The sequence below is a fragment of the Denticeps clupeoides genome, chromosome 2 (assembly GCF_900700375.1).
Source record: "Denticeps clupeoides chromosome 2, fDenClu1.1, whole genome shotgun sequence".
NCBI lineage: Eukaryota > Metazoa > Chordata > Actinopteri > Clupeiformes > Denticipitidae > Denticeps > Denticeps clupeoides.
The window spans coordinates 21,837,003-21,862,568 of NC_041708.1; the positions used below are offsets into that span (position 1 = coordinate 21,837,003).

Genomic DNA, 25,566 nt, shown 5'->3' on the forward strand with positions numbered 1-25,566 from the left:
AAATGTGTCTATCTCAGGAAAATGGCTTCCTGATGAAGCTAGTGCCAAATAAACTAAGAAACAAACAATGATCCACTCCAGGCCCCAAAGTAATGTGGCAGCGTATGAATTACTGGATCAAATCATGTCTCTACAACTAGGAATAATAACAACGGCACTTAACGGTTTATTTGAACCCCTGCAGGGGGCAAAGTTGAAAACAAATGTAATGCGTTTAGTATCTAGATCTGTACAGGGAGATACACTGATTTTATCAAACGCTTATACAGACGACCTACATGGTTCCCAGCACAGGTCTCAGGATGGCATTTTCCAAGTCACAGTATCGTGGACAGGAAGGAATCACAGAAACATCAGTAGCGAGGTTCTGAAAGGTCTGCAGGATGGATGGATAGACGGATGGATCAATGTGTGGTACTCACAATCTGGACAGCCAGTGCAACTGCATCCGTGACCTTGCTTGGAGTCTGAGGGTCGCTCATGGTTCCTTCTCGTCTGTGCTACTGGTGAAGGTGGTAACGTGGCTCTGCGAAACCCACTGGGTCAGACCTGGGTCAGGTTTAACCCTTCTCTTTTTCACTAGGACTCAGGCAGGAGCTTATGGGCAGCATAACCTGAAGAGAGCAAACGGAGCATGAGCACAAGGCAAATCATCAAATCCAGAGTAAGAAAAAGGGAGAAGAACCGTTGAGTATCGGTTTTTACAAAATATTTTCAATGGCTTTTCAATTACCTTAAGGCAAATTTTCATGACTATCACCTCAGAAATTTGTGTGCAAATGTCCGTGCAAAAAGAATAATAAAATAAATAAAATATAACTAAAATAACTAAATTCATTACAACCCTGAAAAGCTTAAATGACAGGGAGGCAACAATAAATTAAAAAAATAGAATAAAAGTAGTCATAAAAGTGAGAACCACTTTTGCTTGGCGATCAATGATTGCGATATTAGGACTCGACTGTACCAGCATGCTTTGCACATGCTACGGGCGATAGACTAAGAGGGAAATGGTTTCATTGAAATGTGTGGAGCTCCTGACACTCTTTTCATTTTTATCATATTCACATCCAGTAATAAAATAGTAATGCCAGCAAAACAGTAACCACGGCCATTAACTATACCACCTCCGATAAGAGTGAGATAAGATGCAACTACCGAGGAAAAGCGATGTGGAGAAGTGGCGCGTGGCCCTCAACAAAGCGACAGATCTGAGAGGCCGGCAGGATGGCACCTGTATTCTGTTTCTTGCACCACATCAACCTTTATGACAGGATTTTAAATTGATCTTTTCCAACAAATGTTCACACATAGTGGGGATAAAATTGAATAAGGATGCGTGATGCAATTTAATATATATCTCCAGTTTACGTATAATTTGACGGAATCAATATTCTTATACACGTACACACCCCTGATAAAAAATCCCAGCTGGTTATTATGTAAAAAAAAAAAAAAAAAAAAAAAAATCGCATCACAATAATTTATTTTAAAAACTTTTCCCATGTGACCTATAGCCTGTATAATTCAATTGAGAATAAAATCAGACAAATCTAGAAAACGTACAACAAACCAACACCTTATAATTGAATCCAATTGATTCGGCACAACTTGCCTTCCATCCCACTGATTTTATCATCAAATTCCAACCAGCTACATACGTTAGACAGTAGACTGTGTGCAGGTACAATTTCTGCCTTTGTCTCTTATCCAGAGCTTACAGCCGCCCAGCGCGGCGCGTTTTCATTGCACTAATCTCGCCCACGATAACGGGCCCAAAAAGTCTCAGAGGGAGCCTAATCGAGTCCAGACGTAGCATACGTGGCTTTTAAACACGGAAGGTTGCTGATATGATTAGAGCTGAAGCGGGGAAGCCAGCCTGCTGCGAAAGCCACGGTCGCTTTGAGCAAACTGTCCACATCGTCGATAATGAAGTGATACTGAGAACAGAGAGAAATTATTTCACCCCCACCCCTTCAGAACACTGAACCATAAATAATGAAATATTTTTAATTCTGTAAAACATTTCGTGTGATAAGTTTTTGTGTGCATCATTAAAATGACAAGGTCACCATTAGTGACGTCGTTGTTAAATGCGTGGCCCAGCAATCGGTGACCGCATACTTCTTTCTGAAATCATTCCTGGATGTTCTGATGTCCATTTCTCCGATAAGGAAAGAAACAACAAACGAAAAAGTAAAGACAGATGCAGCGCCCCGTTTCCCAGGAATTCGCAGGAAATTGGACACCCTACAGTAACAATGGCCATTGGTGCATGATTCTGTCACGGCAACCTGGCAGCAGTGAGCTTCATCACCAGGGCCACTCCATCTTTCCCTCACGCAACTCCAGTTCCCAGAAGGGGTGAAATATCCCACCACTGGGATGGCAGATCCGATGTCGGAACCATGGGGCACCCCGCGGGCCCCGCCCGCCTGAGGCGAAACGATACGGACCTCCACCTGCCTACGTGAGGAACCCGGGCCGGTTCTGTTTGGAGAGCGGAGGTCTCACGCTTCGCGCAGGTGGGGAGCGTTCCTACTGAAACGGGAAGCAGCCTGGGAATCCGAAATCCAACACGGACACCGCAGTTCAACACAAACGGCACACTAACCTAGGCCGGAGTTTAGCCAATCAAAGTTCCAATTCCCAACCACGTCTGTTGGTTTTTTTTAAAAGAAAAAAGCTAAATCATTACGTTTATTGAATTGAGCCCATTTGTGCAAATCAATAGTCAAAAGATACATTTCCATATTGACAAAGATTTGGCAACGCCAAGTGCTTACAGCCGGTGTCTATAAGGCTGCACTATACACACACAAAAAAGTGTCATATTTCACAACTGGGACGTGTTTAACTACTGGTGAGGAAGTGACAATAAAGACAGGAAAAGCTCCCTGCCAAGCTCCACTCGACTTGTCAAAAGCAAACTAATAGGAAGTCGCTCAATTCCCCGTGATGAGCAGCTCTAATGGCTTCTTTCTGAAGGCCGGACCATCCACATCAAGGTCATAACGCACACACAAGCGTTATCGAACATTAAAATTGGTGCAATTCATAAAAGCATTTGTTGCGAATTTTCATTAAAGAACCAGCGTTCTACATCGTTCTAGATGGTTAAACACCAAGTTGGTCCAGAACAGGCTTTTGCTTCAAGGCATGGGCGTCGCCACCACAAGAATTTATATTCCACGGCGATATCCTGCACTTTGCAGAAATGTTCCAATGCAGATTATGCACATAAAAAAATTCCAGTGGTGCCGCAGCGTGAGGGGAGAAGTCCTGCAGGTTCCCTTCACATCAGAACCGGGCGTGGCTTGTTACCGCTGCAATTACTTCTGCGCCTGTTTTAATTGGGTTGTTATCAGCTTGACCAGGTTTCAGAGGACAGTTCATAATGCAAATCTGACCTACAGTACCAGTCAAATGTTTGGACGCACCTACTCATTTCTGTGCCTTTGCTTTTTTTTTTTTTTTTTTTTACACTAGATAAGAAAACTGAAGATGCAGGACTATGAAATAGTCTTTAAACAAGGTAAAAAGTTTACATTTACAGCATTTATCAGACGCCCTTATCCAGAGCGACTTACAATCAGTAGTTACAGGGACAGTCCCCCCTTGGAGCAACTTAGGGTTAAGTGTCCTGCTCAGGGACACAATGGTAGTAAGTGGGGTTTGAACCTGGGTCTTCTGGTTCATAGGCGAGTATGTTACCCACTAGGCTACTACCACCCACAAAGTTGAAGATTTGCATCTCTTTTGCTGTGAAGGCACCATTTCACTCTCTTGTCTTCTCTCCACCACCTTAAGTTGGACAAGCAGGACGGCTTCAAACAGTCCAGAAGGTTTATACTGAACGCTAACGTGTGTGATCAATCACACACGTTAATCACCAAGCGACTTTTGATGATGACAAAGCAGCCACTAAGTGGTAAAACTAGTTCTGAGCTCTGGACGTGTTCTGACTGTCATTTCGCTGCAGAGAGCCGCGGTGGTCAAGGTGCAAGCCGAGAAAGCCGCGCCTGGGCGTATCTGGCAGCAGGCCGCAGCTAATGACAGTCCGACTGCAGTATTTTTGGGTTGCCGAAGGCCGACCACAGCGCAGAAACGAGAAGTTGCTTGGAAAAGCGACACGCTCCAGGGTCAGAACCCTGAAGGTGGACAGGAGGTCAAGCGCTGAACAGATTCTGTAAAACCTGCACAAGAACTACAAATTACAGGGACGTCAGGGCCTCTTTCCGTTTGGTACATTATTCATTCAGGAGGTGCGGGTTGCACTCTGAACACGCATAAAAAGAAACAATTAAAAGAAAAACTGGACTGACGCTACAAATGCCGTTCCTGAAATAAAAACCAATAAGAGCGCTAACCTCATGAAGGAACGGCGCCCTGCAAAAACAGGGCAATAACAGGGAGGGAAGCAAATATAGTTTGCCTGGCAAGTTTTATGGGTGGCTGACATGCTCCCAGGCACGGCGCAAAAAAAAAAAAAAAAAAAAAAGGGGGGTTTCGCAACACCCGCCTCAACACAACATGAAAGAAACGGGTTGGCGGCGCTTGATGACAGGTGAGGAAAGCAGACAGACGCGACTCTTCACCCTGGGGGGGCATTTAAAGGGACACCCTGCACCCCCGCGCACGGATGAAACGGACGGACGGGATTATCGCCTTCAGTGGCCCTGGCAGCGACGGAGTCCCGACTCGATTTATCAAACGCACGGAACTCGGCGCTCTCCTCCGTTCCCAGTCAATCGTGTCATTTCTAGAAAGCGTTAAAAGGAGTCAGGGTTTTAAAACCACACACAAAAAAAAATTAAGAATTCATTCATTCATTCATTCATTTTACAGCCATTGGGGTGGAAGAATAAAACTCTTCTTTTTAAGAGATTGTAGAAATTAAAAGACCAAATTAGTGGGCAAGTACAATTTGATCAGCAAAAATATCACTCGTTTGAGAGGGAAGGATACCAACCAGGAGACTGGCAACGTAGGCGAGAGGGAGCATCTTACCTTCGTCTTTTCACTGCTGCGGAGCTACCGCTGACATCGTATAACAGAGGCTGGAGTCACTGCGGGGAGAGAGAGAGAGAGAGAGAGAGAGAGAGAGAGAGAGAGAGAGAGAGAGAGAGAGAGAGAGAGAGAAAAGACGAGAGATTAGACCAGCGTGCGGCGTCTCCTCCTCGCTGGTGGCGTCTGCGGCTCGGACCGGGGCTGCTGTGGGACTGATAACTCAGTCCTCGCAGGCAGGGATTATGTTTCCTCCGTCAGACTTCTGACAAGCTGCCATGTGACCAGAGGGACACGCTCAATACTGAGTCAGAAACACACACACACACACACACACACCATTCTGCATCAGACAGGTCATAAATGGTAAAAAATCAAGTCCAACCCAAATCCTACCAAACACATTAACAATTATCAATAACACTGAGCCCGTGGAGAAGAAATTTACAACTTTACAACATTTTTGAAAAAAATATTTTCAAAATGTGAACAAAATACACACAATTAAAGTTTTTTTTCCCCACTCACAAAAAACAGACCGAAAAAAAAAAGAAAATATTCAGACATCGACCATTTTTAACCGATGTCCATTAATTTTGGACCTTGTGGTCATGCTTCAACGTTACACTTAATACTTGTTCCATTAATATAAGAATCTTAATGACAAATCGGTCCCGTGAAAATATAGTAGTTTTTTTAAAAAAACGATAAATGAACATCTGAAGGCCCGTCAGATGCGGTTAATATAATCTGTTGTGGCAGTACTGTACGTATTGTGATACGAGTGACCTCGAGATTCAGAAAAGCGAGATAGACAGCGATTGCCTCACGTACACGGCGTCCACTTACACGCCACGCCACAGTTTTAAAACGCACGGTGACGGGACGGTTGTCACACAACAGAGGGTCCAGCAGAGAAAGGAGCGCATCAATGTTCACGTGGATTCAGACGGAGCCCAGCGCCCGACCCCCTCCTGTTGTTAATGTCAACATTCGCGGTGTAGGCCGGACGCACTAACGACAAAAAACCAGTACCGATTTACACAACAACCACAGATCACATCTCCGCCCTGAGGCTCCTCAACAAGACCTCTGGTTGGCCTGAAACCGAGACTCCATGAGCACACGTATCCACATAACAGTATAAATGTTTGCATCTTGGCTTTAGTGACATTTTGTCAACTTTACAGGAGCACAAACTAAAAAAAAAACCACAATGAAAGACTTTGTGTGCTGATTTGATTCTTTTAGAAGCACATTTCAACACAGTATACGATGTGAACAATAATTTTGTTTTAAATCAAGAATAAAATAATCATTTACATTTTACATTTGAAAAATAGTCACAAGCGCCATTTTGTGTGTTCGGTGTAAAGTCGTTTGGTTCTTGTTTAAAATTTTAACCATGTCCTTTTTGCCCAATTTTAGCCAACGGCCATACGGTTCTCACCCTTTCGATAAAGGATGTCTACGTTTTTCAAACCTCAACAGCAACAGTATTCATGTTCTGCTCCGTTCCAGCGCGGTTTGGTAGAAGATTCCAGAACGGGCTTTATAAATGGTGCTTGTGTGAGAGTGAGTGTAGAAGCATGAGTATGTGTCAGCGGGTAGACTGAACAAACCCCAGGGTCACCTGATCATCCGAGGGAAAGAAACAAATCCTACAGAAATAATAAAAAAAAAAAAAAAAAAAGGGAAGTTTCAAAATCCTTTTTTTAAATTTTTTTTTATTAATAGGTTAATTTCCCAGACCAAGTGTCCACTTCACAGCAGACCTGCTGGGCTTTAGATCTTGTAGACAGACAGTAGCTGCATGTTCGAACCTGATCTGGCCCAAAGCGGGTTTTAAAATGAAAAGCGGAAATGACATGAAGATCGTGCTGTGAGTAGATAGTGACGAGGCATGATAAGTAGCAAGAGAGCAAATACACCAAGATCTCACTCAAGTAATTCATCCCTCCCCATCTCTCCCTCCCGCGTGCGCCCCACACACACACACACACACACACACACACACACAGATAAGTTACATCTCAAAACACGCCTTCCCCATACATAAGGTAGTAATAATAAATGAAACAGATGGACAAATCTAAATTCATTAGCATATAGATTTACTTTTGGCCGAGTTTATAGCATTTGTTGTACATCACAGCGGTGCAGGCTTGCACATGCATTGCACACACATGCACTAAGACAAATTCTCTCTCTCTCTATTTTGCACATAACATTGCACAAAGACAAACATTCTACCTACCTACCTCATCAGGATACAACTGGAAACTGAACTGTATTGTTTAAGTTGGATTATTAGTAATACTTGAATTGTTTATTAATAATGGGCTATAGCAGGGGGTACACCCCTTTTTCCATTTTATATTAAAATTAAACTAAAAACAAATAGGCTAACCTATGTTCGTGAATTTCATAGTTTTTTCCATGTACATCATAAATGTTTCACAGAATGATTGATTAAATGGGCTTAATTCTGGAACCAGTAGCCCAAAGGTTTTAAGCTTTGTTTAATAAAAGTATTGAGTTTGAATAAAAAAATTAAAAAAAACCACATTGCTCATTTTAAGCGGAATTTCATGTTGCATAACACACTATTGATAGAGTTGTTAAAAAACACAAAAAGTATGATTTATCCGATTACTCGAATAATCAATGAGAAACAAACAAACAAACACACAGAATACTCGATACCAAAAATATTCAATAGTTGCAGCCCTACTCACAGACCCCTCCCGACGTCCCAATGTGGCAGGGCCCTTTGGCCCAGTGGAAGAGGCTAAAGATAATCAATTTGATCAATTATTTCCATATTTACCTGAGGTGCTTTCTTCAACACTTTACAAATCGTTTCCACTCTTACTCAAAGGGGCTTTCCTGCGGCCTGCTGATGGACTTTGCAGTCTAAAAAAAGATCTGCATGATAACCGCTTCTGCGTCTGTGTCAATAATCTTGCATAAAAATGTCAAACTTTCCCTTATCCCCCTTCCAGTCCGACACAACCCTTTGCACTCGGGTGACATCTCATACTCTGGTTGAGTAATCTTGATGAGCATCTTCAAGCCATGAACTTCCTCTGGATTCACTTCAGCTGATCATAACTGAGGAGTAAAAAAATTATTAAAAAAAAAACGTATGTGACGTGCTCAACATTTTTCTCCCTGCACGACTCGAGATCACGAGCTGATAAGTAACATCAGTTAACAGAACAGTCATGCTTTGACATGCATTTCACCACAAAAAGAGTGGAACAGCTAAAAACTGCATTCGGAAGAGTTATGCAACCCAGCAACACATGAAGGTGCACCAATACACTCAAATCATAGAAATATGAACTCACTATATATTCTTTTCTATTTAAAAGTTGAACTAAGAAGTTTTACAAAGCCACAAACTCCTGGATGATACGATCATAAAACAGACTCAAATATTATATATATTTCTTTTTTTCCAATCAGATTTCCAAAACAAGAAGTAGCTTCTGCATTCAAACCATGCAGAGAGCAGGGCAAACCAGCATTGGGGCAAAAGAGGAATCATCCAGAAGCTTTCGTTTCTTATTATTTATATATAATAAATCTTCATAGAGCACCATTAGTCAGGAATTAGCAAATAGAAAAAAAACACCACAAAGTTCAAACGTCTTACTAGATCTCCTCAAGTTTAACTTGCCTCATGTCCAAGGCGGTGTCCCCATCTTCTCTATGGGATGCGTCTGGAACGTATCCCCGATTGGAACGCGAGGGTTGCTTATCTCCAAGAGCGACCAGCCTCGGCTCGGCTCCTGCATCCCCCCCTCGACGCTTTTCACCCTCTGCTGCGACTTGGCCAGGCCCGGCGCACTCATGCAGCAGCAGCAGAGGAGGAGGAGGAGGAGGAGGAAGAACCACCAAGTCTCCACTGAAGTCAAGTTTATGGTCACGGACTCGGCCTGCGTGCTAACGAACCCTCGTCTGAGGGTGGGGTGTGATCATGACGGACAAGAACATGCAAGGAAGCAGCTGCAAGAAGCCCCAGCGCCCGCAGCATTGGACACGTCACATACAGCGGCGTGCAAAGGTTCTAGTCAGGAGCGAAACTAATTAAAGGCTTTCCAACAGTCACTCTGAAACTGTTCTAAATGTTCAAAACACAAGTAGTTGATATGTGGAGATGTAAAATAATGAATGATCTCCTATGAGCAAAAGTCTACAGATGGAGAACAGCGAAGAGTCTCTTTCTCTACACGTCATAGCACTGTTTCATGAAAAAAAAAAAAAAAAGAAAGAAATTCTGCAATAAACGTGTTAAGGAAATCAATATTCTGGGAATGCTGACTTTTGGGAAGGGTCTTGTAGCACAAATCACAAACATCACCGTTCCATGAACCTGAGAGCTGCTCAGGTTGCGGTCCGACAGAAGGTCAGTGTTCGTTCTCACATCTGAAACTTGGGAGATCCTTCCTCGAACATCCGTTTCACTATTAAAACAATGTGTGCTCGGGAAACTGAAATCGATCAAGCTACCAATCAGTTGGTCCATAATTACCATTAAAACTGTCCTGGCTATTCTGTTACTAAAACCACACGCTCGGAACCCCCAGTGAGCCAAGAGAGCGACGGGAATATTCACCCCCCCCCCCTTAAATTCTCCTCTCACGCCTCATAACCCACCTTGGACCCGCCCGCCGGCACAGTGCGGTTCAACAAGTCGTTTATTGAACGGGCCAGCGTGTGTAATGATTAAGTTGCAATGAACAATGTTAATAACACTGCAGGGAGCTGCACCGCGGAGGTCTGGGATGGAGAAACATCAATGTAGAATTTTGGAACATTATTGGAACGTACTGGATTGGTTGTTGTACGTTATCTAGACGTTCGCTTTCCAGTCGTGCACCTAAGCAACAGAATTCCGTGGGCTTTTTACAAGGTTCGGGCGTAATTTTACAAACTGAACATGGTGCCCAGAACACAGCGGCACAGCAGGAGTTTGGTGCGTCAGCGGACACCCATCTCACACGTGCTGCTTAAAAATGCGGGCCACGCCCGCAGCAAACATGTGGAAGAGAGGCACGTTCAGGTTGTTTAAGGCGACAACGAAGTGACGAGCGGCGTCCCGGCCATGGACGCTGAAGCTGCCCACTCACGTGCTCAAGAAACGAGGGGCGAGTTCCTTCCGTCCTTACGGCTGCGGGCAGATTAAAGAGGATGCCACGAGGCCGGACCGAGCAACAGGCAGCCTCCCAAAAATGTTTTTAAATGTTCCTTACCTTTTCACGTTTGCATTCTAAATCAGACCTGAGTGTGCAAACTGATAGGATTTTGAGGTGAAAAAAAAAAGTTACGGTGAAACACTGCAGCACAGCACACGGTGACACAATGAAATGTATCCTCTGTGTTTAACCATCACCCTTGGTGAGCTGTGGGCACCATGACAGGCACCTGGGGAGCAGTGTATGGGGACGGTGCTTTGCTCAGTGGCACCTCGGCAGATCTGGATTCGGCAACCTTCTGATTACGGGGCCGCTTACATTTACATTCACGTTTATGGCATTTGGCAGACGCCCTTATCCAGAGCGACTTACAACGTGCTTTCAAGTTACCATCGATGAAGAGATCAATTCCGGTTCACTAGGACCCCAACTATGAATACATCTATTTTATTCACTCTGTTGTAGATTCTGTACACAAAGTTCGACAACAAGAACATTACAATTTAATCTAAATATTCTCTAAAGAGGAAAATCTTGAGCTGTCGTTTGAAGGTGCTCAGTGACTGAGCTGTTCTGACCTCGAGGGGAAGTTCATTCCACCACCGAGGGGCCAAGACGGAGAAGAGTCTAGATGAATGTTTGCGATGGAGGGACCAGGCGAGCAGTACTGGAGGCTTCCTTAACTGCTAGGCCACTACTGCCACATGGATGCATCGCACCAGTCAAAAACTGACAACCATAATAATTATGACACGTTAAAAGGAAAATTATTACACTGGGGGTTTTAAAATAAACATGCATTTTTTTTTTAATCCATAAATGCCACAACAACAAAAAATTATTCAATTAAGCCACACCCCGCCAGCCACATGGGCGTGGCCTCATAAGGTTGGCTGTTCTTCTTCTTCCCGAACAGCTGAGAAGTGCAAAAAGAGCCACTAACAGCTGAGAAGAGCCGCCGGTCGCCACGCTTCCTCCCCCCAGGAGTGAAGACGCGTCCGGGGCGAACAGCTGAGAAGAGCCGCCGGTCGCCACGCTTCCTCCCCCCAGGAGTGAAGACGCGTCCGGGGCGAACAGCTGAGAAGAGCCGCCGGTCGCCACGCTTCCTCCACCCAGGAGTGAAGACGTGTCCGGGCGAACAGCTGAGAAGAGCCGCCGGTCGCCACGCTTCCTCCCCCCAGGAGTGAAGACGTGTCCGGGGCGAACAGCTGAGAAGAGCCGCCGGTCGCCACGCTTCCTCCACCCAGGAGTGAAGACGTGTCCGGGGCGAACAGCTCAAGGTTTCCCGCCGAACGAACCAGTCACGCGTTCTCACAGCACGGACTCACCCGAAACGCGCCGGCGTCGAGCCGCGAAGACGGTTGTGGTGGCGGCGAGACTCCCGCGGTCCAGTCGGACCGGCGGCTAAAAGCTAAACGGGCGCGCGCATCAAGTCCGTGCACGCGCGTCGTGGACGCGCACCCGAAAACGTGGAGCGCGGCGCTTACCGGAGCGCGGGGCGCGTCCCTGCCGGTGGAAGAGCCGCGCTGCGCCTGCGTGCGGGCGGGCGGGATGCTGATCCGCGGCTCTTCCATCCCAGAGTCGTCGACGTTGCACGAACGGGCCGTGACGCACGCCGGGAAAGAAGCGCCACTGCCCGCGGTTTCATCTGCAGGGAATTCCAGATGCAAGAAAAAAAAAAAAAGAACATTAATTTCCGTTCCACCCGTTTCGGTTCAGATTGCAGGAACATTTGACAGTAAGGTGACACCAACCGTGCAAACCAGGAGGAGAACATCCTCTGACACTTTATACCTCTGGCGCGTAGGACAAACGTCTTTTTTCTCTTTTAACATCCCTCCGTTACACGCAGGCGTGGACGGATAACCCTGCATTCACCAGAGCGTAGTGACGGGGACACAATGGTAGTAAGTGGGGTGCGAACCCCCAAAATACCCTTTCAGGCTTCAAAGAGAGAGTTTTACACGCTAAAGCTGACTGGAGAAGATGTCCTTCATTTTTTATAAACATTATAAAATGTTTGATGGCTTCTTATCAGATTATGAATAAATGCCTAATCATAAGGCAGTTTCTGTATCTTGTCGCGACCTCTGCTGTCCACGCCGTGCAGCTGCACGTCGTCAGGCGGCGTGGACTTTAAACGTGACCCCGACTCGGACAGCCTCCGCTGCTATATAAACTGCAGTCTGACGGACGCCCTGTATCAAAATAAAAGTGGATTTAACCTAATTAAACCTGTGCGGACATGCTTGATGCATTTATTTTGACGAAATAATGTATTTTCTATTTTTCAAATGTTATATTTGTGGACAAATAATAGCTGTTGACCAATATCTACCCTCAGCCCCACCCGTCAAACAACAAGGAGAAAAATGTAAATAAATAAATAAATAAATAAAATAAAAACGAGGGATGGAAATCAGTAAGCAGTCTCCTATCAGTATTATAGTATTTTACTTAGTATATGCATTAGGAAATTACGTGCCTATGATGGACTTAAACTGGATGATTTAACATAATTAATAAATGGTGACCATATCTCCTTGAACTTTTCCTGACGTAAACCTTTATTTTGCTCTTCATGACCCGGAAGTCTAAAAAAGACGCGACCCGTGTTTACGTTGTACACCGTCGACGTATCCGGAAGCAATTCCCACCTAATCATACATCAAAACAAGCTTGACACCGTTGTAAGATAACGATAAGCCGAAATCTGGCGAGGTACACATGGATCCCCCTCCGGTGAGATGAACACACGTCGAGTTTACAATAAAGAGGCTTTCAAACCAGCGAGCCGTCGAGCGATTGTTAGCACAGCTCGCTAACAGGGATCTGGTTTAAACCAACTGGCTCTGCGCTCGTCCTCGACCGTCGCGCTGTCGTATATTCACGTTTTCTGCTCCTGCGCCCGCGTCGTGGGACGTATTGAGGCTTTGTACCTGCCGCGTTCATTATAATATTAAGCCGCGGCCTGCCGTGACGTCTGGCCCAGTACCTGGCGTGCTGTGTTCGTGTATTTTAAGAGGCGTTAAAATGGAATTACTCTCTGGACGTGAGCTCTGGTTCTTTAAAAACAGGACTGGTGTGATTAGTTTCTTTCGTGACTGTTCTTTGCGAACCCTGAGCGTTTGCTTCATGTTGCTGCTTCAAACATTCCCAAGTGGTCTTTGTGAGTCCTGCAGTCTGTAAAGTAAAATGATGTATTTTCTCTCTAGTTAATTAATGGTTCGTCATAGTTGATTAATATAATGAAGGACATTTTAATTCCCCGGATGTTTTGTGACCCATCTCTCGCCGGCCCTCTGGTGCAGACCATCGGGGAGCTCTTCTGCAAGCTGAGCGAGATGGGCTTCAAAGAGGACCAGATCCAGGCAGCTGTCCAGGCCGGCTACTTCACGGTTGCAGACGCCACGGAATGGTGAGCGGTTTTATTCTTTCATTTGATTGACTCATTTCCCTCCAACTGTTCATTCTTTTTTTTTTTTTGGCCCAGATGCCCATTCTGTACCTTTGTTCATTCTAGGTCAACGCATTAAAGGTCCCATTACATGAAAATGTCACTTAACATTGTACATTAATTAATGTTCGTTAATGCTTGTCTATGGTCCTGCAGTGTCTAGAAATGGTGATATGGTTATTTTTTCTGTCATTCTGATTCACTGTTCAGAGAGTGGCAGCTCAGTCAGCCAGATCTGGAATTTGTCCCCTTATGACATCATAAGGAGAAAGGTTACCTCCTATTTCTCATGCTTTGCCTGCCCAGAGAATTTTGTACCCCTCCCATAAAAAAACTGTGTCTATGCGCCATTGCTATACACTGTAAACATTAGCCCATGAGGGGAAATCACATTGTGGGCCTGGATAAAAGTGGCTGTAATTCTGCACCAAGGTTGAGTTTTGGAAAGAGACTTCAGGTACAGTATTAGGGGACCAAAAACAGCATGTAATGGGACCTTTAATAAAAAAGAGCTGCAGTAATTCAGACCATGGTGTAGTATATACATCAGTAACCTCTGCCAGGTTTCTTTTAGGCTTATCCAGGGTGGAAGTCCCAGGCACAGGCTGGTGAAGCAGTCCTCTCAGCCCCCGCTATCAGCCATCTCTGCGTTTAATCCTCCTAAAGGGAGCGTTAGCCCTGCTCACAGCAGTCCTGAAAGAGCAGGTTCGTTTGGCATCTTGCTAGAGAATCCTTTCCTATGATAGGATATCAAAGACTTTGACCTATGTGTGAAAGGAAGGATTGTGTTCTGACTCTTGGTTTGCATGAAGGCCCTTCTCTGGTCCTGGCCTCACCGCCTGATCCGGCCCCCGTCACCAACGCCCCGTCCTTGGAGCAGCACGTGCGCCAGGACCGAAGTAAATTCGAGGAGCAGGAGCGGCAGCGGGTGGCGCAGGAGGCGCGGGCGGAGAAAAGGCAGAAGCAAAAGGTGAGAGGTGGACTGCAGCATGGATGGGCCACGCCCTGTTACTCCCTGGTCCATGTTCTGTATAAACTTTTCAATGGATTTAGTAGCATTTGAATGTAAGATATTGAAATTATATATTTTATTACATTTGCACTCATTGCTTTGGCGAGAAGCTGAAGTGAAGTTGTTGGTGAACTGAACAGCCATCGGCAGAGCTCTTGTGTTTCTGTGACCATCAGGAGCGGGAGTTGGTGCTGAAGCGCATCGCGGAGGACCGGCGCAGCCTGCAGGAGAAGAGCCAGGCGGACGCCAGCGTGGAGGTGTCACATGGTGGCAGCCAAGGCCACCGGCTGGGCGGCCGAATTCAGACCAGCTTGGACAACCACTGCATCCTCATGGTGAGAGCAGGGCTTAAAACCACCTCCATGCTGCATGCCATCCCTACATCTGCGGTTATTATATAGGAATATGTTCTGTATCTGGTTTTATAGATTCGGCTGCCCTCCGGAGCATCCATGCGGGAGCGTTTCCCAGCCGACGCCCCCCCTTCGTCAAGTGGTGGAGCTAATCACTGAGCAGCACCCCTCACTCCCCGCCTTCACCCTACTCCAAGGGTTCCCACGGAAACGCTTCAGCGAGGCGGAGTTAGCCTGCTCTCTCCACTCCCTCGGTCTCACCCCCAACGCCGCTCTCTGCATTCAGACCACGCCCCCTGAGACCCCGTCCGAGCCGCCAAGCCCTGCCCCACCGCTGCCTTTGGAGGAACCGGAGGAGCTGCTGCCGGCAGTTCCGCCTCCCCCCACACAGCGGGCAGAGGTGCCAGAGATGGAGGAAGTGGGTCAGGAGGACCTGGCTCTGCCCCCTCCACTCCCCCAGCCGCTGTGGGACGAGGCTGCCGGCTACGCAGGGATCCCAAGGGGTCGCCACCCCCTGTCCGGCCCATCGCACTACTGGGGTGAGCAAACTGATGTATGCTGGGAAACAACACAACAGACAAATCATCTTCCAATTATAGCTGTTTTTGGCAGCCGATCTTAATTTTAGTTTTAGTCTAGTCTTTGTGTCAAACTGTCATTTTAGTCTTTATTAGTTTTAGTCACGCCCAGACTATTTTCAGTCTGGTCAAGATTCAGTCCACTAAAAGTCTGAGCAAAGTCAGAAATAATAATTGACTATTTTAGCCTAGTTTTAGTCAATAAAAATTGTCCTAAGGTCTTTGAAGTGCAATTTTATTTAACCCAGTACAAGTACAGTTCCATTTACATTTACAGCATTTATCAGACGACCTTATCCAGAGCGACTTACAATCAGTAGTTACAGGGACAGTCCCCCCCTGGAGACACTCAGGGTTCAGGGTTAAGTGTCTTCCTCAGGGACACAATGGTAGTAAGTGGGGTTTGAACCTGGGTCTTTTGGTTCATAGGTGTGTTACCCACTAGGCTACTACCACCCACAGTAAGTAATTGTTAACTTGTTGACTCTATTGTCCAACTCTGTATGTATATGTGTGTGTATGTGGTGTAAAAACACTGTATTCAACCACTCCAATTTGATGTTACTTGGCAGAAAGAGGCATGGCACAATGAACAGTTTCTAATTTATTAACACCGGTAAAAAGGTACCAATGTTACAGAGAAAACAGAAATAAGAAGAAAAAGCAAAGAGGGAGAGAAAAAGCCATGAGAAAAAATGGGAGAAGAGAAAAAGACTCAGAAGCCTTCCGGCTTCCGATGGAAAACCCCCTGAGCAAGAAAGCTCAGTCCCTTTTCCACATGTGAGCAGACCTTTATACCCCTGGCCTACAGGAAGTTGTCACTGGCCTACAGGAAGTTGTCATTGGCCTACAGGAAGTTGTCACAGACCAATCAGAACCTGTTGTTGTTTCTGATGTCACGCCCCCCGGTGCCTCCCATCTGGGGAAGACAAAGAGGGTAGGCGGTCCCGACGGCCAACACCTCACACGTTGCCGTCTCACAAAAGGCAGGAAAAACAGAGGTGTTGAATCTTCATGCACAACAATTGGCACAGGAATGTCACATTTTTTCTTGTAGACGGCCACTTTGCAAAACAAAGGTATGGTCCTGCGACGGCCGCTAGGCAAAACAAAAGCATGCTCCTGTGATGTCCAATCTTACAGTGGTCAAACTATTTTTGACCACGCGTTCTGTTTTCTTTTCCACTTGATTGTAAAGAAAGTGCATCCAAAGATCGCTTCATCATTTTCTCCCACCCACCTGCTCACCCATCACAAGTATCCTGAAATCAAATTAATGCTTGAGGAAGTGACGTCATCTGTACAACCAGATAGGAGAAACACGAAACAGAAATACTGCATAAAAATAATAACGCGGTTAAACAGGAAATAACTTGTTGTCTTCAATGAAAATAAACACTTTAGTATAGTTTATATTTTGTAACCCATATTTAGTCTTGTTTTAATTAGTTAACAATATTACATCATATATTTACTTTACTTACTTTACTTTATTTAGCAGACGCTTTTATCCAAAGCGACTTACAAGAGGAAGACACCAGCAATTCTCGTTCGATTTCTATAGAATATTGAGTTTACAAATCTCATCTTGTCTTGTTTCCATCATGTCAAAAGATATTTAATCATAAATTTTGTTAACAAACAACAATAATGACAGATAAAGTTAATTCAAGTCATAAATGTTTAATTGTGTTTTAAATTTAATGTAGAAAAATAACAGGTGGTTCAGAGGATTTCTGAACAAATAGTGTTAATGATAATTTAAGTTTACTGACATCTGGCTCATACCTTGGTGTAATTCCAGTACAGGTGAAAAGTTTGGACACACCTTCTCATTCAGTGTGTGTTCTTTATTTTCATGACATTTACATTGGTAGATTCTCACTGAAGGCATCAAAACTATGAATGAACAAAAAGTGGAGACCTGGCCTCCACAGTCACCGTACCTAAACCCAATCGAGATGGTTTGAGGTAAGCTGGACCACAGAGTGAAGGCAAAGGGGCCAACAAGTGCTAAACACCTCTGGGAACTCCTTCAAGACTGTTGGAAAACCATTTCAGGTGACGACCTCTTGAAGCTCACCGAGAGAATGCCAAGAGTGCGCAAAGCAGTAATCAGAGTAAAGGGTGGCTATTTTGAAGAAACTAGAATATAAAACATGTTTTCAGTTATTTCACCTTTTTTTGTTAAGTACATAACTCCACATGTGTTCATTCATAGTTTTGATGCCTTCAGTGAGAATCTACCAATGTAAATGGTCATGAAAATAAAGAAAACACATTGAATGAGAAGGTGTGTCCAAACTTTTGGCCTGAACTGTATGTTAGACGACGTGCACAACATACTCACCACATTTATACTGAATTTGGTCACCATGAATGTTTATCTATATTTTTAGTCTTGTCCTGTTTCTGATAAGCCCATCACTGAACGTGCTGAGACGCATGCAGTTGGTATAATCACATCTTTGTGACCTACTTTTTTGAACAGGAAGTATTATTACTGATGTTGAGACATCCCGGAGGACTGAAAGTGATTGGAAAATGCGCTGGTTATGATATCAGCGTTCCACTTTTACAGGCCGAGGCCAGAAGCTGGTTCCTGGCGATGGTGAGGAAGAGCGGAGTTCTGAAGATGAAGACAATCCAAATGAAGACCCCATGCTGCATCTCTTCCCTAATGGTATTATACAGTATCTATTTACACTATTTAGTTACTTTTTGAGCTCCTGCCTGTGTGTCATCAGCATGAATCTTATGATTCGATTCAGTTACAATTATCGATGCATCAAGATTTTTTTTCTACATTACAGGTGAGCATGGACTGAACATTAATCTTTTTTCAAAGTGTTCCCACGGGCGTTCAGCACCAGCGTTCGGTCGGCGTTCAGTTCGGAAGGCATTAAATAAAGCTGCATGCAATGTTTTCTTGCCATCAGTCTCTGTTAAAATGCTGATTTAAGGTTAAGCAGCGGCGAGCATTACAAGTTCATTCGAACGCAGCTATGATGAATTATGTTCTGCACTGCATCAATGCAAAATTGCCCACTTCTGCATTGTGATTCATCGATTATGAGATTCATTTCTACACCCGTAGTTACTTTTTTGGAGTCAGAGGAACCAGCTACATTTTTAAAGGATCGAACGTACAGATGGAGGAATTTGAGGAAACGTCCTCAGCAAACATCACCTTTCATAGTGGCAGCGAACCCCCGCACATCGCCCTTTGGCCCGATTAACGCTAAAGTCAGCGTGTGCAGAGCAAAGAAACTGCCCTCGCTGACCCCTGTCCCAGCCGTGAGAAAAATGGCGAGATTGGGAAAGAGGTGAATATCTGACTGTGTCCCAGTTTTATGAGCCACTTGGAACAGAGTCCATTTAAACCCGGTACTTAAACAAAGCGTAACGTCCAACCACTCTGTGCTGATTTCACCGATTTCATTTTCAACGGTTCTGTCTAGCGGGATGCTGCTGAGAGGCATGTTATCCCTGCGTGTGTGGGGGTGCTTTAGTCTGCTGAGAGTTGCATTGATGATGCCACTTTTCTGCGCTTCTACTCTTTTCTCAGGTCTTCCCCAGCTGCCCTTTTTCCCTGAGAATCGGGTTCGAGAAGGGCTGGAGCCCAGGCACCACTGGCCAGACCAAGGGAACCGGCTCAGGTAAGATGCAGGCAGTTGATTGTGTGTGTATGTGTGTGTGTGTGTGTGTGTGTGTGTGTGTGTGTGTGTGTGTGTGTATATATATATATTATATATATATGGACCATGTACCTGATGCTGAATTTCCAGCAATGGTGGGAATCGAATTGCATATTGTTCCAGATCCCCATCTCTAAATCCGTGTGTGTCACAGAGAACCAGAATTCCCCGCCGACCCGGAGGATGGCCGGGAGTTGCCGAGGGCAGCGGGGCAGGCTGCAGTCGAACGCCTCCAGAGAGCGGCCAACCAGGAGCCAGACCAGACTACTCAGGGTCACCCGTCACCCCCCAAAAAGCCATTCAGGGCCCCAAGCGTGCCCTCTCTCTGCGTCCTGGCAACCAGAGCCACAGTGAGCCTCATGACGGGTTAGAATCAGACGCTCTCAGCTTGACACTGAAATCGCACAGTCAAAGTTTACCATCTGCCACTTGCAAACAAAATGTTTAAATATGCAAAGGTGAAATAAATGTGAGCTTTTACGATGTCCCGCCACTGCTTTGCTCTGACTGACCATATAACATCTCTGAAATTGGGAGGCTGCTATCGATTAGATCGAAAACAGACAAGGATTTTGACACAATATAAAATTAATAATCAATACACTAAAATAATTTATTTAAAGGCCTGGAAGCCAGAAATAATCAAAATGACCCGTTTCCAAGACTGCACATGCATCTGTTTAGTAGTAGCCTAGTAGGTAAGACACTCAACTAAGAAGCAGAAGGCCACAAAGTCCCAGGTTAAATCCCCACTTACTTACTGTGTCCCTGAGCAAGACAATTAACTCTTGAGTGTCTCCAGGGGGACTGTCCCTGTAACTAGCATCAGCAATGTACATCATATTCCAAAAATACAAGTTTGAACTGGTGATTGATTATGATTAATCACAGCCTATTGCTTATAATACATTTACAGTTTTTGTAAATGTAAATTTACAGCATTTAAAGTACAAGTGCTTTAAATATCCATCATTAAAATCCCTCGTTGGGGGGGGTCACTAGCGTTCGTGAACGTAAAAGCTTTTAGTCCAAGTGTATTCTGAAGATCTTTAGTGACTCAGCTGTGTGGACATCTAGTGGAAGTTCATTAGGGGGAGTGGTGTGGGAGAATTTGGGAAGCTTGAGAACACGTTGTGCTGCAGGTCAAGTAGTGACAATAGGAAGACCAGCCAGGAGTGAGGGACAGTAGTCCAGTTTGGATATGCACTCTCCTGAAAGGTCATTGTCTCTCAGCTCCCAGCATGCAGTACAGCAGCAGCCTTGCAGGTCTGACCCCAGAGCTGGCCGAGCTGCTGCTCACCCACATGGCTCGGGAGCGGCTGCTCCGCCCGCGGACCCTGGAGCTGTTCTTCGGCTGCCCGCTGCAGACGTTCGTCCTCAACTGCTACCCGTACTCCACCAACGAGCTCCTGCGGCAGCTGCGGGCGTTCCCCGCCCTCCGCCACCTCAGCCTGCTCAACTCCCCGCTCATTACCGGTACGTTTGGCTGCTTGTACGTTGCCCGTACCGCGCACCCTGTTCGGGGTTGTGAGCGTCCGTCTTTGACTCTTCCTCCAGATTCCGGCCTGTCTGTCTTATCCAGTTTGCAGAAACTCCAGCACCTCAACCTGTCTTCCTGCAGCAAGCTGACCGACTGCTGTCTGCAGCACATCACAGGTGAAGGTCACTATTACAAAAAAAAAAAAAGGCTGTAGGAGCCGGAGTCATGACCCTTTTCCAGAAACCTGACCACGCCCACTTCCAACTAAGGTGTAATTAAATCATAATGTGACGTAACGTTTGTGTTTATTCCCCCTGCAGGACTCAAGTGTCTGTCCTTCCTGTCTCTGGATCAGACCAAAGTGAGCGATCGGGGCATGGCGCTCTATCTGCGCTCGGCGCCATCGTGCCTCAGTCAGCTGAGTCTGAACCAGACGGCGGTGACCGAGGCGACGCTGGCGGAGCTGCCATCCCACGTGCCCCAGCTTCGACTGCTGAGCATCAAACACACCAAGGTAACACATTCACACTTGACGTCCAGAGTATGGCTACTCGTTTACAGACCACTGCATGCACCATCGCAAGCACAAGGTCGCAATGAGTCGCGTTGCGAATGACATCAGCAGCGGGCAGTAAGTCCGTGGCTCGTATTTCAGGTGACTGACGTGTCGGCGCTGGCGAAGCTGGCCAACCTACAGACGCTTCACCTGGACGGCACGGGGCTCACCGAGGAATCTCTGCTGCACCTCGGCTCCCACCCGGCCCTGGCGTCTCTCAGCCTGGCGGGAATCCCCGTCTCCGACGGCAACCACGCTCTGGAGATCATCTCAGGTGTGGAGGCATCGCGATGTAGATTTAGACAATTCTGCATCGATGCAGTGCAGAACATAATTGATTATTTCATAATGACGTTGCTTGGTGGTTTTCTGGCAGCGGTATAAAAATTCTAGTTAAAACGTAGAGCAAAACATTGCATGCAGCGTTTATTTGACGCCGACCAAACGCTGGTGCTGAACACCCGTCAGCACTTTTGATTTGTTCCAATGAGCAGAAAAACGGTCGGTGTTCAGTACGCACTCAGCTGATTCCTCGAACGGTTTTATCGTGATTCATTGATAATCGTAATCGAATCGTGAGACCAGTGAAGGTTCATGTTTTGCATGTTTTATATATGGTTATGGTTCATTTTGTAATCTGCGTCGTCCCATCTGCTGTTGTAGAGGAGATCCAGTCGGGGGCAACATTTGACGCTTCTTTTGTGCCGGGGTGTGTCTGTAGCCCTCAGGCTGACCCAGCTGACCCTCCCAGGGAGACACTCTGTAACGGACGACGGACTGGCCTTCCTGTCCAGGCTGACTATGCTGTCTGAGCTGGACCTGACCGATTACACACACGTCACTGACCAGGGAATCGCCCGGCTTTCAGCCATGATCAGGTCCTTTTATATCCTCGCAATTTTAAATGATGTACTATCACCATGTACAGTTTTCCCTTCATGACTGGTCTGTATTTTTGATAGTAAGTGGAATCTCTTATCGTAACACAGGCTGAAGAAACTCTCCCTGAGTAACACCCAGGTGACCGACGTGGGCCTGACGTCACTTGTCACCCTGCAGGACCTGATTGAGCTCTGCTTGGATCGCTGTGGCGTGAGCAGTCGAGGCGTCGCCGCCCTCATCACTCGCCTGCCGCATCTGCAGGTCCCAGCGACTGGAACACCCATTTCAATCCATTTAACTAGTGTGGTGGGAAGACCAAATCTGGAATGTGTTTGTGTGTGTTGCAGGTTTTGGGTCTGGCGAGTACGCAGGTCGGGGACTCAGTGGTCAGGAGAGGTCTGGTCCACTGTCCCGAACTTCTTAAACTCAACCTTAGTAGAACCCGTATCACTGATCAGGGTAAGATCTAGGGTCCTTGTGCAATGCATTTTTTTGACCAAATATCTTTGTCAAAGAATCCAGACGAGACCAGACGTAATCCAATGAGACCAGACGTAAATGGTCTTCATGTAAAAGTGAAAGTGATTGTCATTGTGAATCACTGCAGCACAGCAAACGGTGACACAACAAAATGTGTCCGAAATGTGTATTTAACCATCACCCTTGATGAGCAGTGGGCAGCCATTACAGGCATCGGGGAGTGGTGTGTGTGGGGACGGTGCTTAGCTCAGTGGCACCTTGGCGGATCGGGATTCGAACCGGCAACCTTCTGGTTACGGGGCCTTCCTTAACCACTAGGCCACTGCCCACTGACGCTGTATCATGTAATTATAACTAAATACATTTTTGCCTAATAACAACCACTATAATGCAGTTTTCATTTTTGTTGATTAAAACGAGACGTTATTTCCTCTAGTTGTTATTATTATTATGCAGTATTTCTGTTTCCTGTGTCTCCTCACTTCTGGTTCGTACATTAGATTTCTGGATACTTGTGGTGGGTTATAGATATATGGTGGTTATTTAGCAGACCGCCTTTTGACAATTTCTTCACAAGAAAACAGAATGTGTGTCGACAAACACAAGAAGCAATGCAGCCACTGGAATGGATGTAGAGTATTCTTGAGTCTAGAAGGTAACAATAATATAACAATAATTATGAAATGGGTTTGACTAAAAGGCTTTTCTCTTTTACTGGGTACTTCAACTGTCTTAACTGGGTTAAATAGAATTGCATTGCTAAAATTGTCATAGATAATTCTGACTAAATAATTCTAGACTTAGTCAACTGAAACTTGACTAGACTAAAATGAGTCTGGACGTGACTAATAAAGACTAAAGTGACAGCTTGACGCTAGACTAAAACAAAAATGAAGACAGGCCAACAAAAACAAGATCTGCAAATAAATACTTTCTTATCCAGAAGGATTGTTAATAACGAAAATTCTTATCTTTCTTGCTTCTCAGGACTCAAGTTCCTTCGGCGTATTCGCCTGAGCCAAATCAACCTGGATGGCTCAGGGGTCACTCTGATGGGCGTCGCCAGCTTGATATCCTCCTGCCCCTGCCTCACCAGTGTCCGCGCCAGCCACACCCGCGCCATCCCGCCCGACCAGGTCTCTGACGATGACTGCGATGCCGCGGTCACTGCCAACTGAGCATCGCTGGGCACCAGTTACTGCGGTTAGGCCCCGCCTCCGCCCGCTGAATCCTCCCACCATGCCCTACGCTACTCAGAGCGGGGTGGAGGCTCTCCTGGACCTCCTGTCCCCGGCTGGTCAACTCCTGCATCTGTGCTCGTGTTCAGTTAGATGTTTTCACCGTTAACCTTTAATGCCAAAGATGGTGTTGGGAGTTCCCCTCCATGAATGTCTTTACCTATCGCTGTAGTAGGTACAGTTAGTCTGCAACAGGCTTCTTCAAAACCCCTAATAGCTATTTATCTGGTCACATTAAAAACCAGGAAAGGAATTGGAGTGTGAGGGGCTGGATTTGAAGAACTCTGGTGTAACAGAAACCGTTCCATCCTCAGCAGCACCTTACTGTCGTAGAAACTCACCCACACCACGTCACTCCATCCCTCCCGTTGTTTTGGTGGAGTCTTTTTTTTTTTTTTTTTTGTACTTCCCAGGTTAGACACCAAAGAAACTTCCCCTTAAGTGGGCAGTAGCCAGTGAACACAGACTAAACCGATCCTGGTTTCCTTTTGTTTAGGATGAAGGCTAGTCTTAGGTTATTGGTAGCGAGTGTCAAAGATCTCAGGTTCTGCTGACTGGTTCATTGTTGTTAATTTTTTGTCACATCGCCAGGCCAGAGAATGTAGCATGCCTGCTAGACACATCGGGTAAATCCTGATGAACTCCTGCATGTCTCTGTACGTAAAGCGTCGCCTGTTGAACTGTTCACGATGTCCCAGGTCAGGGCAGCGACCAGGTTCTGCATGACCTCCCCAGAAACATTTTCATCCGAATGTTCCCCGTAAACAAAGCCTATACAAGGTTATTTCATGACATCGAATCCTTTTTTAAAAATTAAAACCAGATTTTACGTAAATTGAACCTTATTCCTAAAAGGTTAGCGGTTCAGGATTTGCATTGTTCTCACCTTGTTACACTCCATTAGTGACTTTAATCTTTATCACTGCTTCGGGCTGGCACGTGGGAGATGCAGCGCTCGTGACATTTATGCAAATGTCCGGTTAATTTTTTTAAAAATTGTTGACTGGAATGCTTTTCTACTCTGTAAATGAGAAGCTGATGCATTAATAAAAATTTCAACTTTACTTGACCCTACTGAGCTTTCTTTTTGGATTTATTTACATAATTTTAATGGCAGCACAATTAGTTAACATGGTTGTAAAAATGAAAAATATGAACGTATTAGCAGTAATTTATATTAGACAAAATTAGGTGAAAGGCTGCAAAGGAGAAAAATATTTTTTATCTTTTTAACATTTTTACATATAGTAAATCTTGGGCTGGGGTTATCATTTGTAAACCTTAACGAGAATGCCTTGGCTGCGTATCCTTCTGCTTAAAGAGTCTTAAACCAAGCGTACAGTTCGTTTTATGGGTTCATGCTCAACTTTAGATTCAACAGTAAAATAATGAAATCAAGAAAAGTTCAAATTGACACACTCAAGGGATCTTTATAGTTCCTCTTTCTTGTTAACCTTGAGTCACCAAGGAGAAGTGTGGTGACATGGTAGTGGTGCATTAGTCACAGATGCACAGATAGAATCGGTTCAGGTGAATTTCCACGACCTTTGTTTTTTATTTCCTAGATTTTATAAAGATAAAGTAATGATGTAATGTCCTTGATTCATGTTTAATTGTGCGA

General features: G+C 45.4%; 3 protein-coding genes across 6 annotated transcripts in view; 2 read left to right on the forward strand and 1 right to left on the reverse strand.

Moving 5' to 3' along the window:
* Positions 1-11,798, reverse strand: part of slc4a2b (solute carrier family 4 member 2b) — a 31,507-nt gene extending 19,709 nt beyond the window's left edge. For 2 of the 4 annotated variants that reach the window (XM_028970589.1, XM_028970592.1), the window contains exons 1-2: positions 5,011-5,293; positions 423-614 (exon numbers count right to left, since the gene is read on the reverse strand). In XM_028970589.1, coding sequence (XP_028826422.1) covers positions 423-482 — 60 coding nt within the window. In that variant the 5' untranslated portion in view covers positions 483-614; positions 5,011-5,293. Of the gene's footprint in view, positions 1-422; positions 615-5,010; positions 5,294-11,539; positions 11,665-11,698 lie in introns of those variants that run through there. The other 2 variants (XM_028970590.1, XM_028970588.1) reach the window with 2 other exon arrangements.
* Positions 11,799-12,802: 1,004 nt separating this feature from the next.
* Positions 12,803-15,248, forward strand: LOC114784841 (uncharacterized). The gene is made up of 6 exons (XM_028970594.1): positions 12,803-12,953; positions 13,523-13,629; positions 14,243-14,373; positions 14,481-14,638; positions 14,857-15,015; positions 15,109-15,248. The coding sequence occupies exons 1-6, from the start codon at positions 12,939-12,941 to the stop codon at positions 15,190-15,192; spliced, it is 654 nt and encodes a 217-aa protein (XP_028826427.1). The 5' UTR covers positions 12,803-12,938; the 3' UTR covers positions 15,193-15,248.
* Positions 15,191-25,019, forward strand: LOC114784840 (uncharacterized). Its single transcript, XM_028970593.1, has 12 exons — positions 15,191-15,572; positions 18,193-18,294; positions 19,180-19,270; positions 19,464-19,675; positions 20,543-20,785; positions 20,867-20,965; positions 21,110-21,303; positions 21,445-21,619; positions 22,067-22,223; positions 22,335-22,488; positions 22,575-22,686; positions 23,695-25,019. Exons 1-12 carry the CDS (start codon positions 15,443-15,445, stop codon positions 23,883-23,885), a joined length of 1,860 nt encoding a protein of 619 aa, XP_028826426.1. The 5' UTR covers positions 15,191-15,442; the 3' UTR covers positions 23,886-25,019.
* The last annotated feature ends 547 nt before the right edge of the window (positions 25,020-25,566 follow it).

Coding starts and splice junctions, on each gene's coding strand:
- LOC114784841 (XM_028970594.1), top strand. Junction 13,630..14,242: donor GTTGCAGACGCCACGGAATG/GTGAGCGGTTTT, acceptor GGTTTCTTTTAG/GCTTATCCAGGGTGGAAGTC. Junction 14,374..14,480: donor CAGCAGTCCTGAAAGAGCAG/GTTCGTTTGGCA, acceptor GTTTGCATGAAG/GCCCTTCTCTGGTCCTGGCC.
- LOC114784840 (XM_028970593.1), top strand. CDS start 15,443: ATGGAGGAAGTGGGTCAGGAGGACCTGGCTCTGCCCCCTCCACTCCCC. Junction 22,489..22,574: donor CTCGCCTGCCGCATCTGCAG/GTCCCAGCGACT, acceptor TGTGTGTTGCAG/GTTTTGGGTCTGGCGAGTAC. Junction 22,687..23,694: donor AACCCGTATCACTGATCAGG/GTAAGATCTAGG, acceptor CTTGCTTCTCAG/GACTCAAGTTCCTTCGGCGT.